At 43.0% G+C, this 23,299-nt stretch overlaps 1 protein-coding gene across 2 annotated transcripts in view; it reads right to left on the bottom strand.

Annotated features, from left to right (window-relative positions):
- The window catches only part of PLCG2 (phospholipase C gamma 2), a 106,312-nt gene that overhangs the window by 6,086 nt on the left and 76,927 nt on the right, over nt 1–23,299 (bottom strand). The window contains exons 23-32 of one of the 2 annotated variants that reach the window (XM_060681579.2): nt 20,831–20,927; nt 19,966–20,032; nt 17,226–17,383; nt 16,007–16,109; nt 14,463–14,672; nt 12,155–12,300; nt 11,158–11,272; nt 9,143–9,307; nt 7,360–7,448; nt 1,719–1,897 (exon numbers count right to left, since the gene is read on the bottom strand). In XM_060681579.2, coding sequence (XP_060537562.1) covers nt 1,719–1,897; nt 7,360–7,448; nt 9,143–9,307; nt 11,158–11,272; nt 12,155–12,300; nt 14,463–14,672; nt 16,007–16,109; nt 17,226–17,383; nt 19,966–20,032; nt 20,831–20,927 — 1,329 coding nt within the window. Of the gene's footprint in view, nt 1–1,718; nt 1,898–7,359; nt 7,449–7,527; nt 7,668–9,142; nt 9,308–11,157; nt 11,273–12,154; nt 12,301–14,462; nt 14,673–16,006; nt 16,110–17,225; nt 17,384–19,965; nt 20,033–20,830; nt 20,928–23,299 lie in introns of those variants that run through there. The other variant, XM_060681580.2, reaches the window with a different exon arrangement.

The raw sequence follows: 23,299 nt of genomic DNA, 5'->3' as shown, positions 1-23,299 counted from the left end.
AACCCAATAAAACTCAAATTAAAAAATTAAAAAACAACTGAAATATAACAAGCTTATTGTACCAAAAGCTGGTGGGAGAAATCACATCGTTTGAGTCGTTCATCAACTATGACCTGGACTGAATCTCATCCAATTGCCTGCCTGAGTGGTTTTATGATCTTTTTATTTAAATGCTTACTCCTGTCTTCAATAAGCATCTCAATATGGAGTGCGGCAGAGTATGAAGCTGTAAAAGCACGTGTTTTCTGGCTTTCTGAAAATAGTGGCTTTGAATTGAATGTTCTAAGGACGGAGTGATAGAATTTGTAATCTGAGTTATAGAATCTGTAATCTGAAGAGGGGACGCGGTGGCTCAGTGGCTAAGATGCTGAACTTGTCGATCGAAAGGTTGGCAGTTCAGCAGTTCGAATCCCTAGTGCCGCGTAACGGGGTGAGCTCCCGTGACTTGTCCCAGCTTCTGCCAATCTAGCAGTTCGAAAGCATGTAAAAAAATGCAAGCAGAAAAATAGGGATCACCTTTGGTGGGAAGATAACAACGTTCCGTGCACCTTTGGTGTTGAGTCATGCCGGCCACATGACCATGGAGACATCTTCGGACAGCGCTGGCTCTTTGGCTTTGAAACGGAGATGAGCACCGTACCCCTAGAGTTGGGAACGACTAGCACATATCTACAAGGGGGACCTTTACCTTTAATCTGGTCGACGTCCAGTACAGATAGTCATTTCAGATTCAATTCTATTGCCCATTTCTTTCAGTTATTTAATCAAGTACTTTGAGGATCCCTTAATTGTTGGTGTGGTTACCAACATACTGTGATCGAACGTGGAACAGAATTACAGGAGGGAGAGGGTCTTTTCAAGAAGAAAGAGGCAAGTCAGCCTGAATCCCTGGTATGCAGGAAGAGAACCAGGGAGGATTCTCCTTAACCTCTCACAAGGTATATGTAAAGGTTATGGAGATTTGGGCTTTAGTCTGGCAAGATTCTGTCTATTGCAGGGGTTGGCAACCTTAAACGCTCAAAAGAGCCACAAAGGTCCTAACCGGAAGCTCCCGTTCAATTCTGGAGACGACCGGAAGTCCAGTTCCCCCATCATAGTCTCCTCCTAGCGTGGGGTCCTTTTTCCTCTACCTGTCCTAACCGAAAGCCCTATCAATTGTGGAGCCTGTAGGAATGGTGTAATCTCAGTTGTCGGCAAACCGCGCTGGGTAAACAACGTTAACACAAAGTCCTAATCCTGTCAGGAATGTAAAGACAGGATGTCTGGCAGAGACCCTATCTCATATATACAAAGCATGGGGACCCAGCACGTAGGCATTGTTTATCACAGGAAATAACATGAGGGAAACACGAGGGATCCATATGGCGTTCATGAGCTTTCTTTAGCCAATCAGTATCAGTAAACGTTGATTAATGTTTTGCCATGGTAGTTGTAAAATGACAATAAAAGGAAGCCTTTTGAATGGGGTGAGTGTGCCTTCCACAAGGTACCTTCACACCGAAGGGCCTTCCCGTGAACCATCATCCTGCCTACGCGTCTTTCTTCATCGAAACAACAGAGCCGACCAGCAACAGGGAGCTGCAGCAGAGGGCTTAAAGAGCCACACGCGGCTCCAGAGCCATAGGTTGCTGACCCTGATCTATAGGCAAGCAACAATAAAGAAACTACTGTGAAGTAACTTCTGCTGTCGTTCTTGGTTCCTTGGGCCTGGCACGAACCTCTTGTTGCAGGTTTCCTGATACACCTGCAGTTGCCCCTCGTTGGCGCTGAACTCTCTCAGCAAGGCATCCCGACTGGGACTCCGGATGTTTCGCCGAGTGTCGTACAACTGATTGTTCAGTTCCGCTTGCCGTTGACGCAGCTGCCGAAAGGAGGAATATAGATCTTCCTCGCTTTCCTTTATGGGAGAAAAGGAAAGAAAAAGGAAAGGGATCTTAGGCAACATTAAAACACGACTGACAGAGAAGCAAAAGTCAAATTTGATGGATCAGCCGGAGGTGGTTTTAAGAATTGTGCACATGTAACTGAAAGCAAATTTTAAGTCGTCTAAATTTTTGCTATTAAGTTATGCCAGACATTGGCTGGATGGAGTCACTCCTGGAAAGACAGAAAGTTTTTTATTTTAAACCAAATCAAACATGAACACACGCATAGTTCTTTATACATGTTTATAGCTTTGCTGGCTGGGGAATTCTGGGAGTTGAAGTTCACACATCTGAAAGCAGTCAAAGCTGGGAAAACACTGATTTAAACTGTTCTAAGCCCAAGTGCTCCTTAAGTAAGACGTGGAAAAATAAGATTAGAAACCCCCAAAACTAGACAGCTCAGAACGGAATGTAGCAAATATTGCTTTTTAAGTAGGAGTGAAGAACTTATCTCTTGCAAACTCTTCATTTCAGCACTCCCAACAAAGCTGGGAAAATTTTGACCCCCCACCTCAAACTTGGAAATACGGGATACTAGCTGGATACCCGTGCTTCACTACTTATGACCATTTTTCACACTTACGACCATTGTAGCATCTCCATGGTCTTTTTTTTTATTTAAAAAGTTTTTTTTATTTTATAAATAAACAAACAATACATAATCATTCAGTGTATCATCTAAATACATCTTTTGTGTTTTCTTCTTACTCCTCCACTATTTATCATAACTTAATATTATCATTTCATTTATTATGACATTTCCCCCACATTTCTTACTTCTCTATTAATACATTTATCTATCTTTTTATTTTATTAAAAATTATACAACAATTTTATCCCCACACAATCTTCTACCCCCCCTCCCCATGCCCCCACCCAACTTCCCAGAGGAAAAACAGGGTATAACATTTAACAAACATAAGCTAAAATATGCTAATTTACTACAAGATTCAAAACTCTCTCACGCTCTTTAACTCCCCTTTTAAAAATTATTCATCAACCTTCCTTTTATAAATTCTCTTATCACATTTCACATTTGTTACTAAAATCCTTTCTCCCTTGTAAAATTCTAAATTAAACATTTTAAAACTTTCTTTAAAGCATCTTTTTTTTAAAAAAAAATACTATTAATCCATTGAGTTAAGTTATGTCTAACTTAAACATTTCATCACATATACCTTTTAAAAATACTATAATCTTAGATTAAACATTTTAAAATCTCTTAATACATCAATAAGACAATCTTCAAAATATAAGTTTCAAAACTTTTTAAAAAAGCTATCCATTTGCATCCCCATGATCTTGACAGACTCTCATTGCCATCATCACCAACAAAGTATATCTGGAGAAATGAAGGCTGCTGCTGAGGCCCCACCATGATACTCCCTATCCTGTGGTAGACCTGCCCCTGCACTTTGAATGTTGTCATAAAATTTCCTTCCTTTACCTCTCTAGCTTCCAAAAGTCGTCGTTTGGAAGCATCCGTTTTACTTCCAGGCAGCAGAAAGGCAGTCTTTTCCCTTTAACTTATTTAACAAATTAACAGAGTTGGAAGGGACCTTGTAGGTCATCTAGTCCAACCCCCCGCCCAAGCAGGAGACTCTACACCATTTCTGACAGATGGCAATCCAGTCTCTTCTTGAAAGCCTCCAGTGATTAAACTCCCACAACTTCTGAAGAGCCTGGGTGGCGCAGCAGACTAAAGTGCTATTAAGTAGCACCAGCTTTTTGCCATTACACTTGTTCCAACTTACACCTTACTCTTACTCAGTAAATCGCTTACGACTCTTTATCGTGTAAATAGCATGGGAGATCATTCCGATTGTAGACTGAAACGTTTAATTTATTCGTGGCTGCTCTAACCCTTGACCTGTAGGAAGATCTGTCTGTTCTTACATCCAGTTTGCATAGTGGAATGAAACCACTTCCTCTCTTGAGTCAGTGTTTTATCGAAAGAACACACACTAGTTGTGTTTCAAATAAAGTTGACTTTTTTGGGGGGGGGTCTTCCTTTCTGTTCCATGCAATGCAATTAATAAATGCAAGTTAATAAAACCTAGCATGAGGAAGCATTTTTGAATATTTTCAAACAAAAGAGCCTTGGTGGCATAGCAGACTAAAGTGCAGTTAAGTAGCACCAGCTGCCTGCAATTACTGCGAGTTCAAATCTCACCAGGCTCAAGGTTGACTCAACCTTCCATCCTTTCTAAGGTAGGTAAAATGAGGACCCAGATTGTGGGGGCAACAAGCTGACTTTGTATAAAAAAGAACACCGCTTAAGGGGGGCCGAAAGCCCTACTAAGCAGGTATATACAAAAGTATGAAGGCTATTGCTTACCCCTGTCAGCACGTCAAGATGCATTTTATTTGAAGACAGCCTGAAAACCTGACAAAGCTTTGTAAGCTGCCCTGAGTCTCCGGAGAAGGGCGGCATATAAATTGAATCAATCAATCAATCAATCAATCTATCTATCTTCTGTTCTCACTGTCAGAAAATTTCTCCTTATTTCCCGGTTGAATCTCTCCTTGATCAGTTTCCATCCATTATTCCTCGTCTGGCCTTCGGGCGTCTTGGAAAATAGCTTGATCCCCTCCTCCCTCAAATATTGGAAGACTGCTATCCTATCTCCCCTGGTCCTTCCCTTCACTAGACTAGCCATGCTCAGTTCCTGCAACCGTTCTTCATATGTTTTAGCCTCCAGTCCCCTAATCATCCTGATTGCTCTTCTCTGCACTCTTTCTAGAGTCTCCACATCTTTTTTTATAGTGTGGTGACCAAAACTGGATGCAGCATTCTAGGTGTGGTCTCGGTGTGGCTTTATAGAGTGGTACTGTACTAGTAACTGTTCTTCATATGCTTTAGTTTTTTGTTTTTTAAAAAATTTGATTTATATGCTGCCCTTCTCCGGAGACTCAGGGCGGCTTACAATGCGTTAAGCAGTAGCCTTCATACTTTTGTATATTTTTACAAAGTCAGCTTATTGCCCCCACAAACTGGGTCCTCACTTTACCTACCTTAGAAAGGATGGAAGGCTGAGTCAACCTTGAGCCTGGTGAGATTCGAACTTACTAATTGCAGACAGCTGGAGTTAAATTACAATGCATTAGTCTGCTGAGCTATCCAGGCTCCTGGATAGTTAAGTGAATCACTGCAATTGTTCAATTAGTAACACAGCTGCAAAGTGAATCTGGCTTCCACATGGACCCTGGTGGACAGATGTTTTCAAAAGGGGATCACATGACTCCAGGACATTGCAACGGTCATAAATATGAGTCAGTTGCCAAGCGTGTTACAGCAGAAGGAACAGATTCGTCTGAACCGAGGAGGTCAGTGTAAGAAGTGAGTTGGGGCTGGGACACTATGCAGGATAAGTTGGGTTCACACTCCATTGGCTCAGTGGTGGTCGGTGATTGAAACTCATAAGGGAATATCTCTCCCACCGCCTTGACTCCGGAAGTAGTCCCACAGGTGGAAGGTGTAGACATTTTGGTGAAGATTTGTAGTGTAAGGAGCCCCAGATCGCCCCTGAGCGAAGGAGTGGAATGTCTGCCAGTTTGAACAGAGGTAACGGAATGGGAGGCAAGTGGCAGTTGGAACTTTTCAGATGGGGAGTAGAACGTCTAATTCTTTAGCATCAGAGCCTGTGAATATACTGTATATGAATATACTGTATATGAAATACTAATGATTGGATGGTCATTTCGAAAAATCTTTTCTTAGCGAGCACCTAGAAGCCAAGAGGAACGTATGTGCCAATTTCAAGTTTGTAGGCTTTACCGTTCTGGAGATTTTGTGATGAGTGACTGGATTTCGCTTTTATATATTTATTTATTGTTTATTTATTTATTGGTTCGACTTATATGCGGCCTTCTCCGGAGACTCAGGGCGGCATAAAATGTGTTAAGCAATAGCCTTCATACTTTTGTATATACTGCTTAGTAGGGCTTTTGCCCCCCCCCCCAGCAGTGTTCTTTTTTTTATACAAAGTCAGCTTATTGCCCCCACAATCTGGGTCCTCATTTTACCTACCTTAGAAAGGATGGAAGGCAGAGTCAACCTTGAGCCTGGTGAGATTTGAACTTGCAATAATTTCAGTCAGCTGGTGTTACTTAACAGCACTTTAGTCTGCTGCACCACCAAGGCTCTTTATATATATATATAGATGGAAGAGAGGAAACAACCTCAGCGATGCTGGCCTCCACAAATTCTTCGGAAAAGAAGCCAAACCCAACAGAATAACATGCAGCTAAACTCAGTTCTGAAAAAGAACTAAAATGGTTCCAAAATGTTTCGCTTAAGAAAAAAAGCGCAGCATTTCCCCTTGAATAGCCTTCTCTCACGTTCTGCGTCTTTGGTCTTGTTGTCCGTTTTGATAGCATGGGGTTCAAAGCAGGGGTGAAATCTACTTACCTTCCCAACCTGTTCGGAAGTGCAAGTGCCGTGCGCTCGCTTCTCTCACTCACGCACGCATCACATTTGCACTTGGACCCTCGCGCATGCGCAGAGGGTAAAAAAACATGTTACTTCCTGGTTAAAACCAGGAAGTAACGACGACCGGGTGGGTAGGCGGAGCCTCGCACCGCCATCGCTACTGGTGTTCTGAACCACCAGCCACCATCGCTATCGATTTGGCCGAACCAGTCCGAACCGGGAGCATTTCACCCCTGGTTCAAAGTTCCCTCATAGTCTAGAGCAGGGGTGAAATCTAAAATTTGTTATTACCGGTTCTGTGGGCGTGGCTTGGTGGGGGGGGGGGTAATGTGACTGGGTGGGCATGGCCAACTTTTTTTTTTTTTTTACTTTTAAAAGCATTTTTTCTACAACCTTAAGAGGCTTTTAAAGGCTTTTTTTTTTTTCCGGCCGAAGAGGTTGTAGAAAAGATGCTTTTAAAAGCCTCTGATGATCCCAGCTGAGCCGCACGATCATCAGAGGCTTTTTTTCTTTTTCTTTTAAAAGCATTTTTTCCGCTGAAGAGGTTGTAGAAAAAATGCTTTTAAAAGAAAAAAAGCCTCTGATGATCGCGCGGCTCAGCTGGGGATGGGGGGAGGCGTAGGGATTTTTGCTACCGCCGCCATCGCTACAGGATCAGGTGATCAGTCCGAACCAGAAGCATTTCACCCCTGGTCTAGAGGTGCTCACGGCATTCAGTCAGCCTCACAGGAATTTATTAAGAGGAGAAAACTGCAACCCTGAGCTGCAGAGTCATCACTAATAGTAAGGTTCAACCTATTTATGTTCTATGGAGATACTCAGTCATTCAAGTCATAATTGTCCCAAATGACAACTACTTCATAAACGCATGGCACAGCTTAGGAGAACAAACCTATTTTTATAAATCATTCAAGGTGGCAAACGCACCAATACTTCACCAAAATATTATTTCCCTTGGATTTTCACCAGCTAGTGAAAAGTGGAATTAGACGTCCAACTTACCAAGATCTGCTGCATTTCACAATATATCAGAAGAGAAGCCAGCTCTATGTCTTCGCTATACCCGTTTTTGAGGGGGACTGACCGATAACCTAAAAAAGGGCAGGATTAAGAGCGTTTTAATGGCCGCTTCGAGGCAGTCTCGGACTTCCACACCTGAAGGAACAGACCGAGGCTCACCTGTTCTTATCTTGAAAGGACAGAGTTTACTAGGAAGCGGCAGGAAAGAGAAGGCACCGTGAAGGATCGCAAGACAATCCCATGCCCCAGAGCTGGAAAAAACCACAAGCAGCCACAAGAGATCTGCACTTCTGCAAAAGGTCAAAAGCAAAAGAAGAATAGAAGCTATCCAGACAATTTTATTTTGTTTTTGTTTTTTAAGCAGGAGGAAAGTTCAGATGTACAGTAATAAGAGTTGGAGGGATCTTGGAAGTCATCTAGTCCAATCCCATGCTCTAGAAGGAGACTTGTACTATCACTGATAGATGGCTGTCCCGTCTCTTCTTAAAAGCCTCCAGGGTGGGGGCACCCACAATTTCCAAAGGCAATTTGTTCCTCTGGTTAATTGTTCTGTTAGGAAATAACTCCTTAGTTCTAGCTTCTCTCCTTCCTTAGTTTCCACCCATTGTTTCTTATCCTGCCCTCAGGTCCTTTGGAGAATAGCTTGACTCCCTCTTCTTTGGGGTAACCCCTGAGATATTGGATGACTGATATCATGTCACCCCTAGTCCTTCTCTTCATTAAACTAGACATACCCAATTCCTGCAACTGTTCTTCATATGTTTTAGCCTCCACTCCCTAATCATTTTTGTTGTAAACTAGACATACCCAGTTCCTGCAGTCGTTCTTTGTATGTTTTAGCTTCTAGGCCCCTAGATGTGGTATAGCCCCCACACCCCCACTAAAAAATCCTCAATTAGCTGGCCAATGCAATAACAAAACTTGGCTGTATTAAAACCTCCTAAGCAAGAACGATCAAGTTCGTACTTAAAGACTCACATCTTGATTAATCAGCCAGGGATAAACTCAAAAGGAAATAGTCAAGTGATACGAGAGGGCTTACTCCACAGATAAAGAAGAGTAGAGAAAGTGTTTTGAGATGTCACCAGTAAAACCTGAAGATCGAAGATTGCGATTTAATTCTACTGTCATTTTCGGGCCAAACCCCTGAGCTAAGAGAGCAAAAGCTCATTCTCTCTGCATCAGTCAAACATTTTATAGAAATCGGAAGATCAATATTAATACAGGTAGTCTTCAACATCCGGCCAAAAATGAGCCCAAAATTTTATGTTGCTAAGTGAGACAGTTGTTAAGTGAGTTTTGCCCCATTAGATAACTTTTCTTGCCACTGTTAAGTAACATGGCTGTAAAGTGAATCCAGCTTCCCCATTAACTTGTCAGAAGGTCGCAAAACTGAGTCGTGTGACCTGACCCCGGGGACACTGCAACCGTCATAAATAGGAGCCAGTTGCCAAGCATCTAAATTTTGATCATGTGACCGTGAGGAATGCTGCAACGGGTGTGACAAATGGTCGTAAGTCAGGGGTGGGCAACTGTGGCCCTTTTACAACCTGTGGACTTCAACTCCCAGAATTCCTGAGACAGCCAAGCTGTCTCAGGAATTCTGGGAGTTGAAGTCCACAGGTTGTAAAAGGGCCACAGTTGCCCACTCCTGTCGTAAGTCACTTTTTTTCAGTGCCGTTGTCACTTCAAATGGTCACTAAAATGAAAGGTTGTAAGTCGAGGACTACCTGTATGCAAAATTCTGGCTACATTTGATATCTACCTGATTTGATTCCTTTGATGGGAAAAGTCGCGTGTGCTAAGAAGTTGGGGTCGCTGAACATGTCTTCTTCGTAGACAACAAAGCGTAGAAATGCGATGTTAGGGTCATAAATTTCAAATTTCACTTGTTCCTGAAGCATCCAGACTGGGTTAAGGCCATTGTCATCTGTAACAAAATGAATGTTTTGTTATATCTACACGCTGGCTTGGAAATCTGAATACCAAATCGAGCACTGAGGTTCAGCCATGTATTCTAGCACTGGCACTAGCACTTAACACTTATATACCGCTTTACAGCCTCCTCTAAGCAGTTTACAGAGTCAGCCTATTGCCCCCAACAATCTGGGTCCTCATTTTACCCACCTTGGAAGAATTAAAGGCTGAGTCAACCCTGAGCTTGGTAAGATTCGAATTGCCAAATTGCAGGCAGCCGGCAGTCAGCAGAAGTAGCCTGCAGTACTGCACTCTAACCATTGCGCCACCATGGCTCGTTCTGATCTTTCGTGTTAAGGGAATGATGATTTAAAACTGACCAGCCACTGTAAGGCTGTAAACCGAGATGATGAAATGAGAATGAGTCAGCAGGGTTACTGCCACTTTAAGAAGCTGTCTATATAAGAGAGACCATCACTCTCTCTCCTCATGTATCACTCTCCTCATGTTCTATCTCCATTGTAGTTCTCCTTGTAGAGTTGAAGATTGATTGATTGCCTGGCTTTGCGTGGCACGTGTATGTATATATACCAGTGGTGGGTTTCAAAGATTTTTACTACCGGTTCTGTGGCTGTGGCTTGGTGGGTCTGGCTTAGTGGGCATGGCAGGGGAAGGATACTGTGAAATCTCCATTCCCACCCCACTTTAGGGGAAGGATACTGCAAAATCCCCATTTCCTCCCAATCAGCTGGGACTTGGGAGGCAGAGAATAGATGGGGGCAGGGCCAGTCAGAATTTTTCCCGGTTCTCCGAACTACTCAAAATTTCCACTACCGGTTCTCCAGAAATGGTCAGAACCTGCTGAAACCCACAGATATATACTGTATATAACTTGTATATAACCCACTATTTGTAAGATAAATCTCTGTGGACTGTATTTTGCTCCTGAGTTGTCTCAAAATAGTAGTCGCTCTGTAAACACTCTGACATTTCGAGAGTCTTAAGTGCTTCTTATTTTTATAAAACGATGAATGGTTTCGTGGCACTTTATAGGTTACCCAATTTATTATAGCATAGGATTGTGTAGCCCCAAGTACATTGTATACCGTGTTTCCCCGAAAATAAGACATCCCCTGATAATAAACCCAATTGGGCTTTTGAGTGCATGCACTAAGATAAGCCTCTCCCTGAAAATAAGCCCTACCCGAAAATATTTAAACGCAGAGATGGAAATCAGGTAAGATGGTAAGACGGCAAGAAAAGCCCCATCTTGCTCCACACACCCCAAAATAATAAGACCTCCCCAAAAATAAGGCCAGGCTCTTATTTTGGGGTTCAAAAAAATATAAGACAGGGTCTTATTTTTGGGGAAACCTGGGTAGTCTGGAGAAATGAAAATTCTTCTCTTGCTCACAACAGAAAGGTGGAAGGAGGATTATCTATAGATCACTATTTCTAAATCTTGGCAGTCTTCAGTTCTGTGGACTTCCAGAATTCTCAGCAGGGGCCATGCTAGCTGGGGAATTCTGGGAGTAAGAAGTACCCAAGTCTTAATAGTTGCCAAGGTTGGACACCCCGATTTAGCAATAGCAATAGCACTTAGACTTATATACCGCTTCACAGTGCTTTACAGCACCCTCTATAAGCGGTTTACAGAGTCATCCTCTTGCCCCCAACAACCTGAGTCCTCATTTTTACCCACCTCGGAAGGATGGACAGCTGAGTCAAACTTGAGCCTGGTGAGATTCGAACTGCCAAATTGCAGGCAGCCAGCAATCAGCAGAATTAGAATTCACATCATATTAAGATCTCTCCCGATTAAAAGGTGAACCCAATTTTTAAAGAGCAGCAACCAGTACTTACTCACAACAGTTGTCTTGAACTTATTGTTGTCATATTCAGCCCCACAGATCTCCACCTCTACAAATGGGCACGCGATGCTTCTGCCAGACTTGGGAAGATGCCGGGCAGCAATGACCTGTTTCAAGACAGCACACGATATTCAAATAATTCCAAATAATCTTGAATTATTGGTGCACATATCGAGAAGCTGTTACTCAAACAGAACCTACAGAACCTAGAGAGGCCGTTTTTGCCCTCCCAGAGGCTCAAGGAAAGCCTCCAGAGCCTGGGGAGAGCAAAAACACCCCCACCGCCATGGTGCAGGACACTGACTAGGCCACGCCCACCCAGCAACCGGCCAGAGAACCCTTTGCTAAAATTTTTGAAGCCTGTTAAGGATATTGTTGTTGTGTTACCAACCAGCAGAGTGTAGAGCACAGAGAAACGTTGCTGAGAGCAATGAATAAGAGATGTGCAAACTGGTTTATCGAAAGTTTACTTTATAGTGAAAAAACAATCTCATAGTCTTTAAATCAATCCAAGTCTTTGCCAGTTAAATCAGTCCAGTGATACAAAAATCTTCTTACCATACAAACAGTAGTTGGTTAGAATAACAAACTCACTCTGGTTCACAAACCACGATGGCAGCAGATCCATCCAACGATGATAGCACAATGGTAGCAACTCCTCACACACACAATGGTAGCTTATCATCAACTGAGTACGTTACAGTACCTTTCTTAAATACGTTTACAACTAGTGATTATCTAATTACAGCATGACTCAGCATTACGACGAATCAGCAGTAAAACTTTAAAGTCACACAATACATATTCATATTAAAGTCACAGAACACATATATTGCCTGGACAACTTGTTAGGCTCAAACCATATCCTAACAAAGGATATGGACCCCTGGCCCTAATCTAACAAGGCTGCCAAGTATTAATTCAAAGGAAAACCTCTTATGGACCCCCAAGGTCCCTTGTCTGCCATTCATTGTGGAGAAAACATTTACCCTCATGGTCAAAATCATTTGCAGCTTCTTCTTGCATTCATTTTGTACGGGGTCGTAGGCCTCATTTCTCATGCTTTCTGGCTGCAGCACGAAGCCAGTCCATCCGTTCAAGGAGAACAATGCCTGATTCATCTGCATGTATTTATCTGAGGAGAATATTTGGAAAATGGGGGGTGGGGGGTAGGTGGGGGTGAGAGAAGGACATTAGCCAGATGGGTTACCTGGTTAACCAAGGGAAAGTTAGTTTACTTTATTGTCATTGCACATCGTACAATGAAATTAAATGCCATCTTCGGTGTACATTATAACTATGTAAAATAAAAATACAAACACACACCCTTCACATTCTATATAACTGAAATTGAAAACCCGATATTGCATTAATATTGCACCCGGGATGGCGAACCTATGGCACGGGTGCCACAGGTGGCACGCGGAGCCATATTGGTGGGCACGCAAGTGTTGCCCTAGCTTAGCTCCAGCGCGCATGTGCGCACCGGCCAACTGATTTTCAGGCCTTCCGGTCCCACCAGAAGTCGGGAAACTGGCTGTTTCCGCCCTCTGGAAGGCCTCCGGGGGGATGGGGAAGGCTGTTTTTGCCCTCCCCAGGCTCCTAGAAAGCCTCTGGAGCACGGGGAGGTGGAAAAATGGGCCTACCGGGCCCACCATGCCATCATGTGCCAAAAGCAGGGGGAAGTGTGGGGGGGTCATGTGCGCATGCGTGGGAGGGCGGGGCGCATTGAATTATGGATGTGGGCGCCCTCACCCGCGACCCCCCCCGTGACCCCCACTTTTGGCATGCGATGGCAAAAAGGTTAGCCATCACTGCACTATACCATAGAATTCAATGTAGTTACTGCCCTCGGATAGAAGCTGTTTTTCAGCCTATTTGTCCTTGGTTTTATTGCTCTGTACCGTCTGCCAGATGGTAATAGTTCAAAAAAAAAAAGGGTGCCTAGGATAAGATGGATTTTTAAGAATGTTTTGAACTTTCTTAAGGCAGCGGGAGCTATAAAGCTCTTCCAAAGAGGGGAGAGGGCAACTAATGATCCTCAGGGCAATGACGTTAACCCTCCGGAGCTCTGTCCTATCTGCCACTGTGCAATTGGCAAACCATACACAGATGCAATAAGTTAAAATACTCTCTATGGCGCAGCGGTAGAAGGTCACCAGCAGTTTTTCATTCAGTTGTTGTTTCCTGAGAAGTCTCAGGTAGTATAATCTCTGCTGGGCCCTTTTGACCAATGCTGCAATGTGAGCGCACCCAAATCAGGTCCTCTTTTATGATTAACACCCAGAAACTTAAAACTGGCCACTGGCGAAAAGCAAAATCTCCTAAATAATAAAGGGGCTGGAGCTTTTTCTACACCATCCTAGGATGAAAATGAGCAATGTGGAACAATTGAACTATGAGGTACTTTTCCTGAGAAGATGCGCCCATCGTCCTTCTCAATGGAAATGAAAGAACTATAATAGGCAGCTAGCCCTCAACGTATGACAACGAAGAGGACTGGAGCTTCAATCTCAAATGACGCGGTGGTCAAATCAGTTAAAACATATGAAGAACGGTTGCTGGAATTGGGTGTGTCTAGTTTGATGAAGAGAAGGACCAGGGGAGACACGATAGCAGTGTTCCAATATATCAGGGGTTGACACAAAGAAGAGGGAGTCAAGCTATGCTTTGGAGAATAGCAGGACAAGAAGCAATGGGTGGAAACTAATCAAGGAGAGAAGCAACTTAGAACTAAGGAGAAATTGCCTGACAGTGAGAACAATGAATCAGTGGAACAACTTGCCTCCAGAAGTTGTGAATGCTCCAACACTGGAAGCTTTTAAGAAGAGATTGGATAACCATTTGTCTGAAGTGGTGTAGGGTTTCCTGCCTAAGCAGGGGGTTGGACTAGAAGACCTCCAAGGTCCCTTCCTGCTATGCTATGCTATGCTATGTTATGCTATGCTATTATAAATGTAGCGCTTGATTTTAGGATCTTTTTTGCTCTTGAAGCAAATCACTGCGATTATTAGGTGAATCATTGAATTTGCTTGTTGAAAGCCAGCTTGGAAGGTCGCAAGTGGCAATCACATGACCCCAGGACGATACAACTCTCGTAAATACATGCCCAACTGCCCGAATGTTGATCATGTGATTCTGAAGATGCCATGAATTGTGACGACCAGATATTAGTCATTTTTTTCCTTTCTTTCTCTCTCTCTCTCTCTCCCTCCCTCCCTCTCTCTTTCTCAACATTTACATGTATTATTTCAGCTGGTTGTGAAGAGAACGAGAACTTTTTCTTTTTTGTTTTACCTGGTGTCTGGAAATTAAGAGCCACCATCTGCACTCCACAAAACCAGAAGCGAAAAGGATCATAATTTGAGGAATCCACTCTCTGCCCTTTGGGATAAATTCGAGTCAGTCCCTTCTGATTGTACTTCAGGAGGTCAAACGGTTTCTGCTTGACAATGCTTTCTGCTTTGGTTTCCACAAAAGAGCGAATTTCTTTGAAATCGGGATTATCTACAAAAAAGAAGGTGCAGGAAGAAGCGATTTCATAAATATATAGTAACACAGCTTACTGCAGAGTTGCAATAAGAGAGTCAGTTTGTCCTAATGGTTAAAGCACCAGGATCGGAAGTAGTAATGCTACTTTAGCCATGAAAGCTAGGTGGGTGACTTTGGGCCAATCACCAGGAGACTGTGAGTTCTAGTCCCATTTTAGCCATGAAAGCTAGGTGGGTGGGCCAATCACCAGGAGACTGTGAGTTCTAGTCCTACTTCAGGCATGAAAGGTAGGTGGGTGACCAGGAGACTGTGAGTTCTAGTCCTATTTTAGACATGAAAGCCAGGTGAGAGACTTTGGGCCAATCACCAGGAGACTGTGAGTTCTAGTCCTATTTTAGACATGAAAGCCAGGTGAGAGACTTTGGGCCAATCATCAGGAGATTGTGAGTTCTAGTCCCATTTTAGGCATGAAAGCCAGGTTGGTGACCAAGAGATGTGAGTTCTAGTCCTATTTTAGACATGAAAGCCAGGTGAGAGACTTTGGGCCAATCACCAGGAGACTGTGAGTTCTAGTCCCATTTTAGGCATGAAAGCCAGGTGAGAGACTTTGGGCCAATCACCAGGAGACTGTGAGTTCTAGTCCTATTTTAGACATGAAAGCCAGGTGAGAGACTTTGGGCCAATCACCAGGAGACTGTGAGTTCTAGTCCTATTTTAGACATGAAAGCCAGGTGAGAGACTTTGGGCCAATCATCAGGAGATTGTGAGTTCTAGTCCCATTTTAGGCATGAAAGCCAGGTTGGTGACCAAGAGATGTGAGTTCTAGTCCCATTTTAGGCATGAAAGCCAGGTGGGTGACTTTGGGCCAATCAACAGGAGACTGTGAGTTCTAGTCCCACTTTAGGCATGAAAACCAGATGGGTGACTTTAGACTAGGCCTTCACCCCAAAGTTGTTGTAGGAGAGGGAAGGTGAATTAGATAGGTTTGCTGCCTTCGGTTAAATTGAAATTAAATTGTAAAATTAATATGCTGGTGGCAGAAGTTTGCAAAATAGATCACATCATACATGGAGGCGGAAACGAGACAGTGAGAGGACTTCCAATGGCTTATGCAGCAATTTCCATCTGTATCTCACTTCAAAAAGAAAGAAACTGTGCCATCGATGTTTAGACATCATAGTTAGAAGGCCCTTTCCAAAACTCTTATGTTGCAGATCTCCCAGGTTTGCAATATTGGAAAACATGCAACTATCAAACAGCTTGATTTGAAGATGCACCTCTCCTCTCTAAAAAACAACAAATATTCTTTTGGATTTAGCAAGCCAACCGTTCGGTTAAAAATGGTTTACCGAGATTGTCTTTGGTTTTGCTCATTGGTATGCAATAGATCACCAAGTCAGATAACTCCATGGCAATTAACTGCTTCTTCTCCAAGTATCCTTTTAAAGTTTTCTGTTTTAAAATGTAATAAAACAAGCAAAGTTTAGAGGTTATACATTAGATCATGGCAGTTACCCAACAAGAAAAGAAATCTTATGGTAAAGAGAATGCATATTTGATTATCCATGTAATAACTGCAGCTAGGATTGTATTTGCATAAAACTGGAAAAGTGAAGAGATCCTTACAGATGAGAATGTGATTAGGCAAATATTAGAATGTGCAGAAATGAATAGGTTAACTCTTGCAATTAAAGAGAAGGAACAAACTGAATATTATAATGTATATTATATATGTGTGTGTGTGTGTGTGTGTGTCTTCTTAAGTTTTCGCGGGTGTGCATATGCAAAAAATTAAATCTCGGGTGTTTTCCCGCGTCATTATAAATAAGTTGGTTAAAATATTTAAAATCCTGGTTAAAATTCCAGCTTAAAATCTTCTAAAAATCCTTACAGAGCACTCTGCAAGGTCCTTTAAAACCTCAACTAAAATCCTACCAGTGACTTTAAAAGTTTTTCTTAAAGCAACATTTCGACAGGCTCACAACCCTGTCATCTTCAGGCTCTGTTTCATGTAGAAGCTATTTTAACCAGGATTTTAAATATTTTAACCAACTTATTTATAATGACATGGGAAAACACCAGAGATTTTATCATTTTTTGCATATATATATAGTATATTATAATATATATATATTATAATATTATAAGTATAATGTAATGAACTATTTTACCAATGGCTAGAGAATAAATACGAAAGTTAGAAATAAAAGTAGATTAGTGAAAGATAGAAATAAGAAGAGAATTGTTACAGTATTACACATGCAATGTATATCAATATACATTATACAATATACATTAGCAACAGAAATGTACGACCCAATTGTGGTCACAAGTCGAGGATTACTTTTAAGGAAAATATTCTGCAAAGGGGAATCTCTACTCAGCCTTTTGGTTACCGGCGTAACTGGTTGGAAAACTGCTCTTTTCAACCCCTGCTGAAAGACTAAACACTTGAGCAATAATTTTACTGGGTTGGTTTTTTTTTTAATGTACAAATAAAAACTAACAAAGCTCGAAGACTAAACTGAATGGCTGAGCAGTGCTTAGGGTGGGGGCCGGGGCTCCTACCTCTTCAACAGTTCTCCAGGTGATTTCTCTGATGCTCTGAAACCACTCAAACCACTCTTCTACTTTATCAGTGGCGAACTCAACGGAAGGGTCTTCAAGGTTCTTGGGCTCCAGGACAAAGACAAAACTCTTCCCGTGGTTTCCTTGAGGCATTTTCACTGTTGGAAATGAGAAAAAATGAGGCATTTACTCCACATTCCTTTAGCCAAAGTGTTCTACTCATTTGTTTTTGGAGGCACCTGTCTACTCATTTGTTTTTGGAGGCACCGGTCTACTCATTTATTTTTGGAGGCACCAGTCTACTCATTTATTTTTGGAGGCACCAGTCTACCCATTTGTTTTTGGAGGCACCGGTCTACTCATTTGTTTTTGGAGGCATCGGTCTACTCATTTATTTTTGGAGGCATCGGTCTACTCATTTATTTTTGGAGGCACCAGTCTACCCATTTGTTTTTGGAGGCACCAGTCTACTCATTTATTTTTGGAGGCACCAGTCTACTCATTTGTTTTTGGAGGCACCAGTCTACTCATTTGTTTTTGGAGGCACCAGTCTACCCATTTGTTTTTGGAGGCACCGGTCTACCCATTTGTTTTTGGAGGCATCGGTCTACTCATTTATTTTTGGAGGCATCGGTCTACTCATTTATTTTTGGAGGCATCGGTCTACTCATTTATTTTTGGAGGCATCGGTCTACTCATTTGTTTTTGGAGGCACCAGTCTACTCATTTATTTTTGGAGGCACCGGTCTACCCATTTGTTTTTGGAGGCACCAGTCTACTCATTTATTTTTGGAGGCACCGGTCTACTCATTTGTTTTTGGAGGCATCGGTCTACTCATTGTTTTTGGAGGCACCGGTCTACTCATTTGTTTTGGGAGGCACCAGTTTACCCATTTGTTTTTGGAGGCACCAGTCTACTCATTTATTTTTGGAGGCACCAGTCTACTCATTTGTTTTTGGAGGCATCGGTTTACTCATTGTTTTTGGAGGCACCGGTCTACTCATTTGTTTTTGGAGGCACCGGTCTACTCATTTGTTTTTGGAGGCACCGGTCTACTCATTTATTTTTGGAGGCACCAGTCTACTCATTTGTTTTTGGAGGCACCGGTCTACTCATTGTTTTTGGAGGCACCGGTCTACTCATTTGTTTTTGGAGGCACCAGTCTACTCATTTGTTTTTGGAGGCACCTGTCTACTCATTTATTTTTGGAGGCACCAGTCTACTCATTGTTTTTGGAGGGACCGGTCTACTCATTTGTTTTTGGAGGCATCGGTCTACTCATTTGTTTTTGGAGGCACCGGTCTACCACCACACTGCCTTTTAACACTGATCAGCTGTAGGGCGGCCCTATGAAGCCCCACGACAAGAGTTTAAACAGTTTTTTTCCTTCTAGCCAATCAGCTCAGGAGGCAGCAATAGATTGGGGGTGGGGCCAAATAAAAGGTAAGAATAACGCGGGGCGGCAGGGGGGGCAGAACCGGTTTGGTGACGTCATATCGTCACCGCTACTGGCTCGGCGGAACCGGGCGGAACCAGGAGGAACCAACTACTGCTCTGGGGCCTGCTTTATTAGGCCCTGAAAGGCCAACTGTATCTTGTCTATCGTGCCTTCAAAAGTTTCTTCATGGGGAGGACATTTATTACCTTGGAAGCAGTATTCACCCTCTGGAACTGCAAACGCAGTAAGGAAAAGCTATACTATTGAGGTAAACAGATCAAAGATCTGTGCAGAGGTGGAATATAGAGAATACAGAATAAGAGAGTTGGGAGGGACTCTTGAAGGACTTCTAGTCCAACCACCTGCTCGAGCAGGAAACCCTATATTATGCCGGACAAATAGGTGTCCAAGCTCCTGTTAAAAACCTCCAGTGATGGAAAACCCACAACTTCTGGGAGGTAAGTCATTCCACTGATTAGACATTTCTCTTTGGTTCTGGATTGGATCTCTCTTTCATAAGCTAGTTAGAAAATGGTAATGCCCTTATGAAGGACTTACAGGAGGAGGAGGAGGACGAAGAGGAAGAGGAGGAGGACGAAGAAAAGGAGGAGGAAGAAGAAGAGGAGGAGGAGGAGGAGAAAGAGGAGGAGGAAGAAGAGGAGCAGGAGGAAGAGGAGAAGGAAGAAGAAGAGGAGGAGGAAGAGGAAGAAGAAGAGGAGGAGGAGGAAGAAGAAGAGGAGGAGGAGGAGGAGGAGGAGGAGAAAGAGGAGGGGGAGGAAGAGGAGGACGAAGAGGAGGAGGAAGAAGAAGAGGAGGAGGAGGAGGAAGAAGAGGAGGAGGAGGAGGAAGAGGAGGAGGAAGAAGAGGAGGAGGAGGAGGAGGAAGAGGAGAAGAAGGAGGAGGAGGAAGAAGAGGAGGAGGAGGAAGAGGAGGAGGAGGAAGAAAAAGAGGAGGAGGACAAAGAGGAGGAGGAGGAGGAAGAGGAGGAGGAAGAAGAGGAGGAGGAGGAAGAGGAGGAGGAAGAAGAGGAGGAGAAGGAGGAGGAGGAAGAGGAGGAGAAGGAGGAGGAGGAAGAGGAGGGGGAGGAAGAGGAGGAGGAGGGAGGAGGACGAAGAGGAAGAGGAGGAGAAGGAGGAGAGGAGGAGGAGGAGGAAGAGGAGAAGGAAGAGGAAGAAGAGGAGGAGGACGAAGAGGAGGAAGATCCTACGGTGTTCTGTTAGAACTACATTTTTTTCCTCCATGGCATCTACATTAATTCTAATTTAAGCAGCCAAAAATATTGGAGCCCAGCATCTACATACCCACTGTATATAAATTGAGATCCAGAATGCCCCGACATAGTGACCCTAAAGGATTGTCCTCAAAGATCTGGAAAGAAAATATTTGTATTTCATTATAAAGGGTTTCCCCCCCCATCTTCAGAAGTAGGAGTACAATAAACAAACCTGATTCCCATCTGCATCCCTTTAAATTCCAAAAGCAACGTTTTAGAACAATAAATTCTCACCATGAAATTTAATCACTGAGAAATTATAATGTTAACTAAAGCTTTGGAGAAAAATTAGTAAAAAAAATTTCTGTTAGCTAGACAGTTGTAATAGGAGAGGGACCACATAGCAAACAGCTCAATATTAAATCAGTTCCTAATATTTATAGTTTTTCTGTTACAGGATAACATTAGCAAAGCAGAACAAAGAAATCTCTTTACTGCCCACCTTATTCACCAACCTGTAATTATTTAATTCTAGTGATTCTGATTATATGATATAGTTATATAATCAAAGTGCTACAGCTATAACTTTTTAGTTACTCAAAATTGATTGGTGTTAAGGTTTTGCAGGTTTTTAAACAGCAAAAGTATTTGTTGCTTCTCCAGTTCTATGAATGGATATTATTCCCTGGTTTTGGCATAACAAACTTTACATGTCAATATTCATATTTAATAAACGGTATCCAAGCATAGAGAGGCACAGAAAGATTATTTTCACATAGAAAAGCATTAAGAAACATAAGACAGATGCCTTATTTTGTTCACATGTGGAGCATAGTTTTGGAAGTAATTTTACAGGTAGAATCCAGATCCGTGTCCTGATAAATCTTTTTAATGGATTTGAAGAACTTCAGGAATACATTTAACATGTAGATCATAACAAACATTTTCCCTACCTGATTTTCAAGCTCTTCCATGCTCTCAGCTGACATGTCTTCAACGTAATTGGATGGAAAGTAATGCTGGACCTTACATCCATAATCACCTTTCCACCTAGTAACAAGGAGAAAGAACTAAGGGATGGGATTTGAATAATAAAAGTAACAATGTGCAAATTATCAATCAAATGACAGCAGTATTCCAGTATTTGAGGGGCTGCCACAAAGAAGAGGGTGGGGGGGTCAAATTATTCTTCCAAGCACCAGAGGGCAGGACAAGAAACAATGGATGGAAACTGATCAAGGAGAGAAGCAACCTGGAATTAAGGAGAAACTTCCTAACAGTGAGGACAATTAACCAGTGGAATAGCTGGCCATCAGAAAATATGGGTGATCCATCACTGGATGTTTTTAAGAAGATTCTAGAGACAGTCACTTATCTGAGATGGTATATAGCAGTGATGGCTAACCTTTTTGCCATCGCATGCCAAAAGGGGGGAGGGGGGTGTCACGTGCATGCGTGCCCACACCCATAATTCTATGCGCCCCACCCCCGTGCATGCGTGCGCGAACCCTCCGCTTTGGCACGCGATGGCACGGTGGGCCCATTTTTCGCCCTCCCCAGGCTCCAGAGGCTTTCTAGGAGCCTGAGGAGGGCAAAAACAGCCTTCCCCACCCTCCCGGATGCCCTCCAGAGGCAGGAAACAGTCTGTTTCCCTACTTCCGGTGGGCCCAGAAGGCCCGAAAATCAGCTGGCCGGCGCCTGCATGCGCGCCAGATCGGAGCTCGCGTGCCCACCGATATGGCTCCGCGTGCCACCTGTGGCACGTGTGCCATAGGTTCGCCATCACGGGTATATAGGTTCTCCTGCTTGAGCAGGGGGCTGGACTAGAACAGGGGTCTCCAACCTTGGCAACTTTAAGACTTGTGGACTTCAACTCCCAGAGTTCCTCAGCCAGCAAGCCAAGCAATTCTGGGAGTTGAAGTCCACAAGACTTAAAGTTGCCAAGGTTGGAGTCCCCTGGACTAGAAGACCTCCAAGGTCCCTTCCAGATCTCTTCTCTTCTCTTCTCTTCTCTTCTCTTCTCTTCTCTTCTCTTCTCTTCTCTTCTCTTCTCTTCTCTTCTCTTCTCTTCTCTTCTCTTCTCTTCTCTTCTCTTCTCTTTTCTTCTCCTCTCCTCTCCTCTCCTCTTCTCCTCTTCTCTTCCTCTTCCTCTCCCCTCCTCTCTTCTCATCAATTGCTTATTAAATTTAAATCTTTTAAAACTGCCCACCTAGGAAAAGCCCCGAAGGATGCCGAAGTGGCGCAGTGGTTAGAGTGCAGTACTGCAGCTACTTCAGCTGATTGCTAGTTCAGCAGATGAGCGGATCAAATCTCACCGGCTCAAGGTTGACTCAGCCTTCCATCCTTCCGAGGTGGGTAAAATGAGGACCCAGATTGTTGGGGGGCAACATGCTATTTAGTATACTGTCTTTGGTGTAAGCCGCCCAGAGTCCTCGGAGAGTGGGCGGCATAGAAATATGACTAATAAATAAATAAAATAAATAAATCACATCTAATCATAAAATAATCTATGCAGCCTCCAAAACATAACGCCTGCTTCCAAGCCGAGATGAGATGTGCAATGTAATCACAATAAATCAAGCATGAAAAATTTCTGGAGAAGGTAATTAATCAGAAAAACACAATTTCAAAGGGGTTGCGTTTAACCGAGTAGCACTTATGGGCTGTCCCCATCAATTATGCATCATTTCAGCTCCTATGTAACCGATTTTAAATGGTGCCACCTACGTTGATTTTAGCCTGTTCCTTTGCTACTTTGAAATCTGTGAAAACCAGAAGCTTATGTAATTTTGGATTACACTACATTGAGTGGGCTGGCAGAGAGAAACAATGAAGAGGGAAAGGAACAAAGGAAGGTGATTCTTCACCCAACACGTCACAAAACTATCTCTGTGCCAAGCCTCCTCAAAACTGAACGAATCAGGTTAGCTATGTTACAACTCTGATAAAAGCGTTCTGTACCACCTAATCATCATTTTAAAGCTTTGGTTCATGCATGTCAATTTTCCACTTGAAAGAAACAACAGACGATAAAAAAAATCTATCATTGGAAAGCAGCTTACAGGTAGTCCTCAATTTATGACCACAACTGGAACCAAAGTTTCCACTGCTAAGCTAAGCAAGGTGGTCATTAAGTGAGACACACTTGATTTGATCACTTTTTTTTGCTGTGGTTGCTAAGAAAATCACTGCAGTTATTAAGTGAATCATGAGGTCCTTAAGCAAACCCAGGATTGGTGTTTGACTTTGGTTGTCAGAAGACAACTGGGAAGGTTCACAAATGACAATCCTATGACCCTGGGTTGCTACAACTGTTGTACATACTATTGCCTGAAGAAATGAAACTGGAAAAGCTTCTTGGATGAGAAGCGAAAGGGCTTCAAGGAAAAAGAAAGGAAGTCCAGTTGCCTTTTGAAAAAGCA

The sequence above is a fragment of the Pantherophis guttatus genome, chromosome 11 (genome assembly GCF_059756535.1).
Source record: "Pantherophis guttatus breed Tessera chromosome 11, ASM5975653v1, whole genome shotgun sequence".
Taxonomy (NCBI): Eukaryota; Metazoa; Chordata; class Lepidosauria; order Squamata; family Colubridae; genus Pantherophis; species Pantherophis guttatus.
The sequence above is the reverse complement of the archived record's forward strand: the minus strand, read 5'-3'. Positions and strand labels throughout refer to the sequence as shown.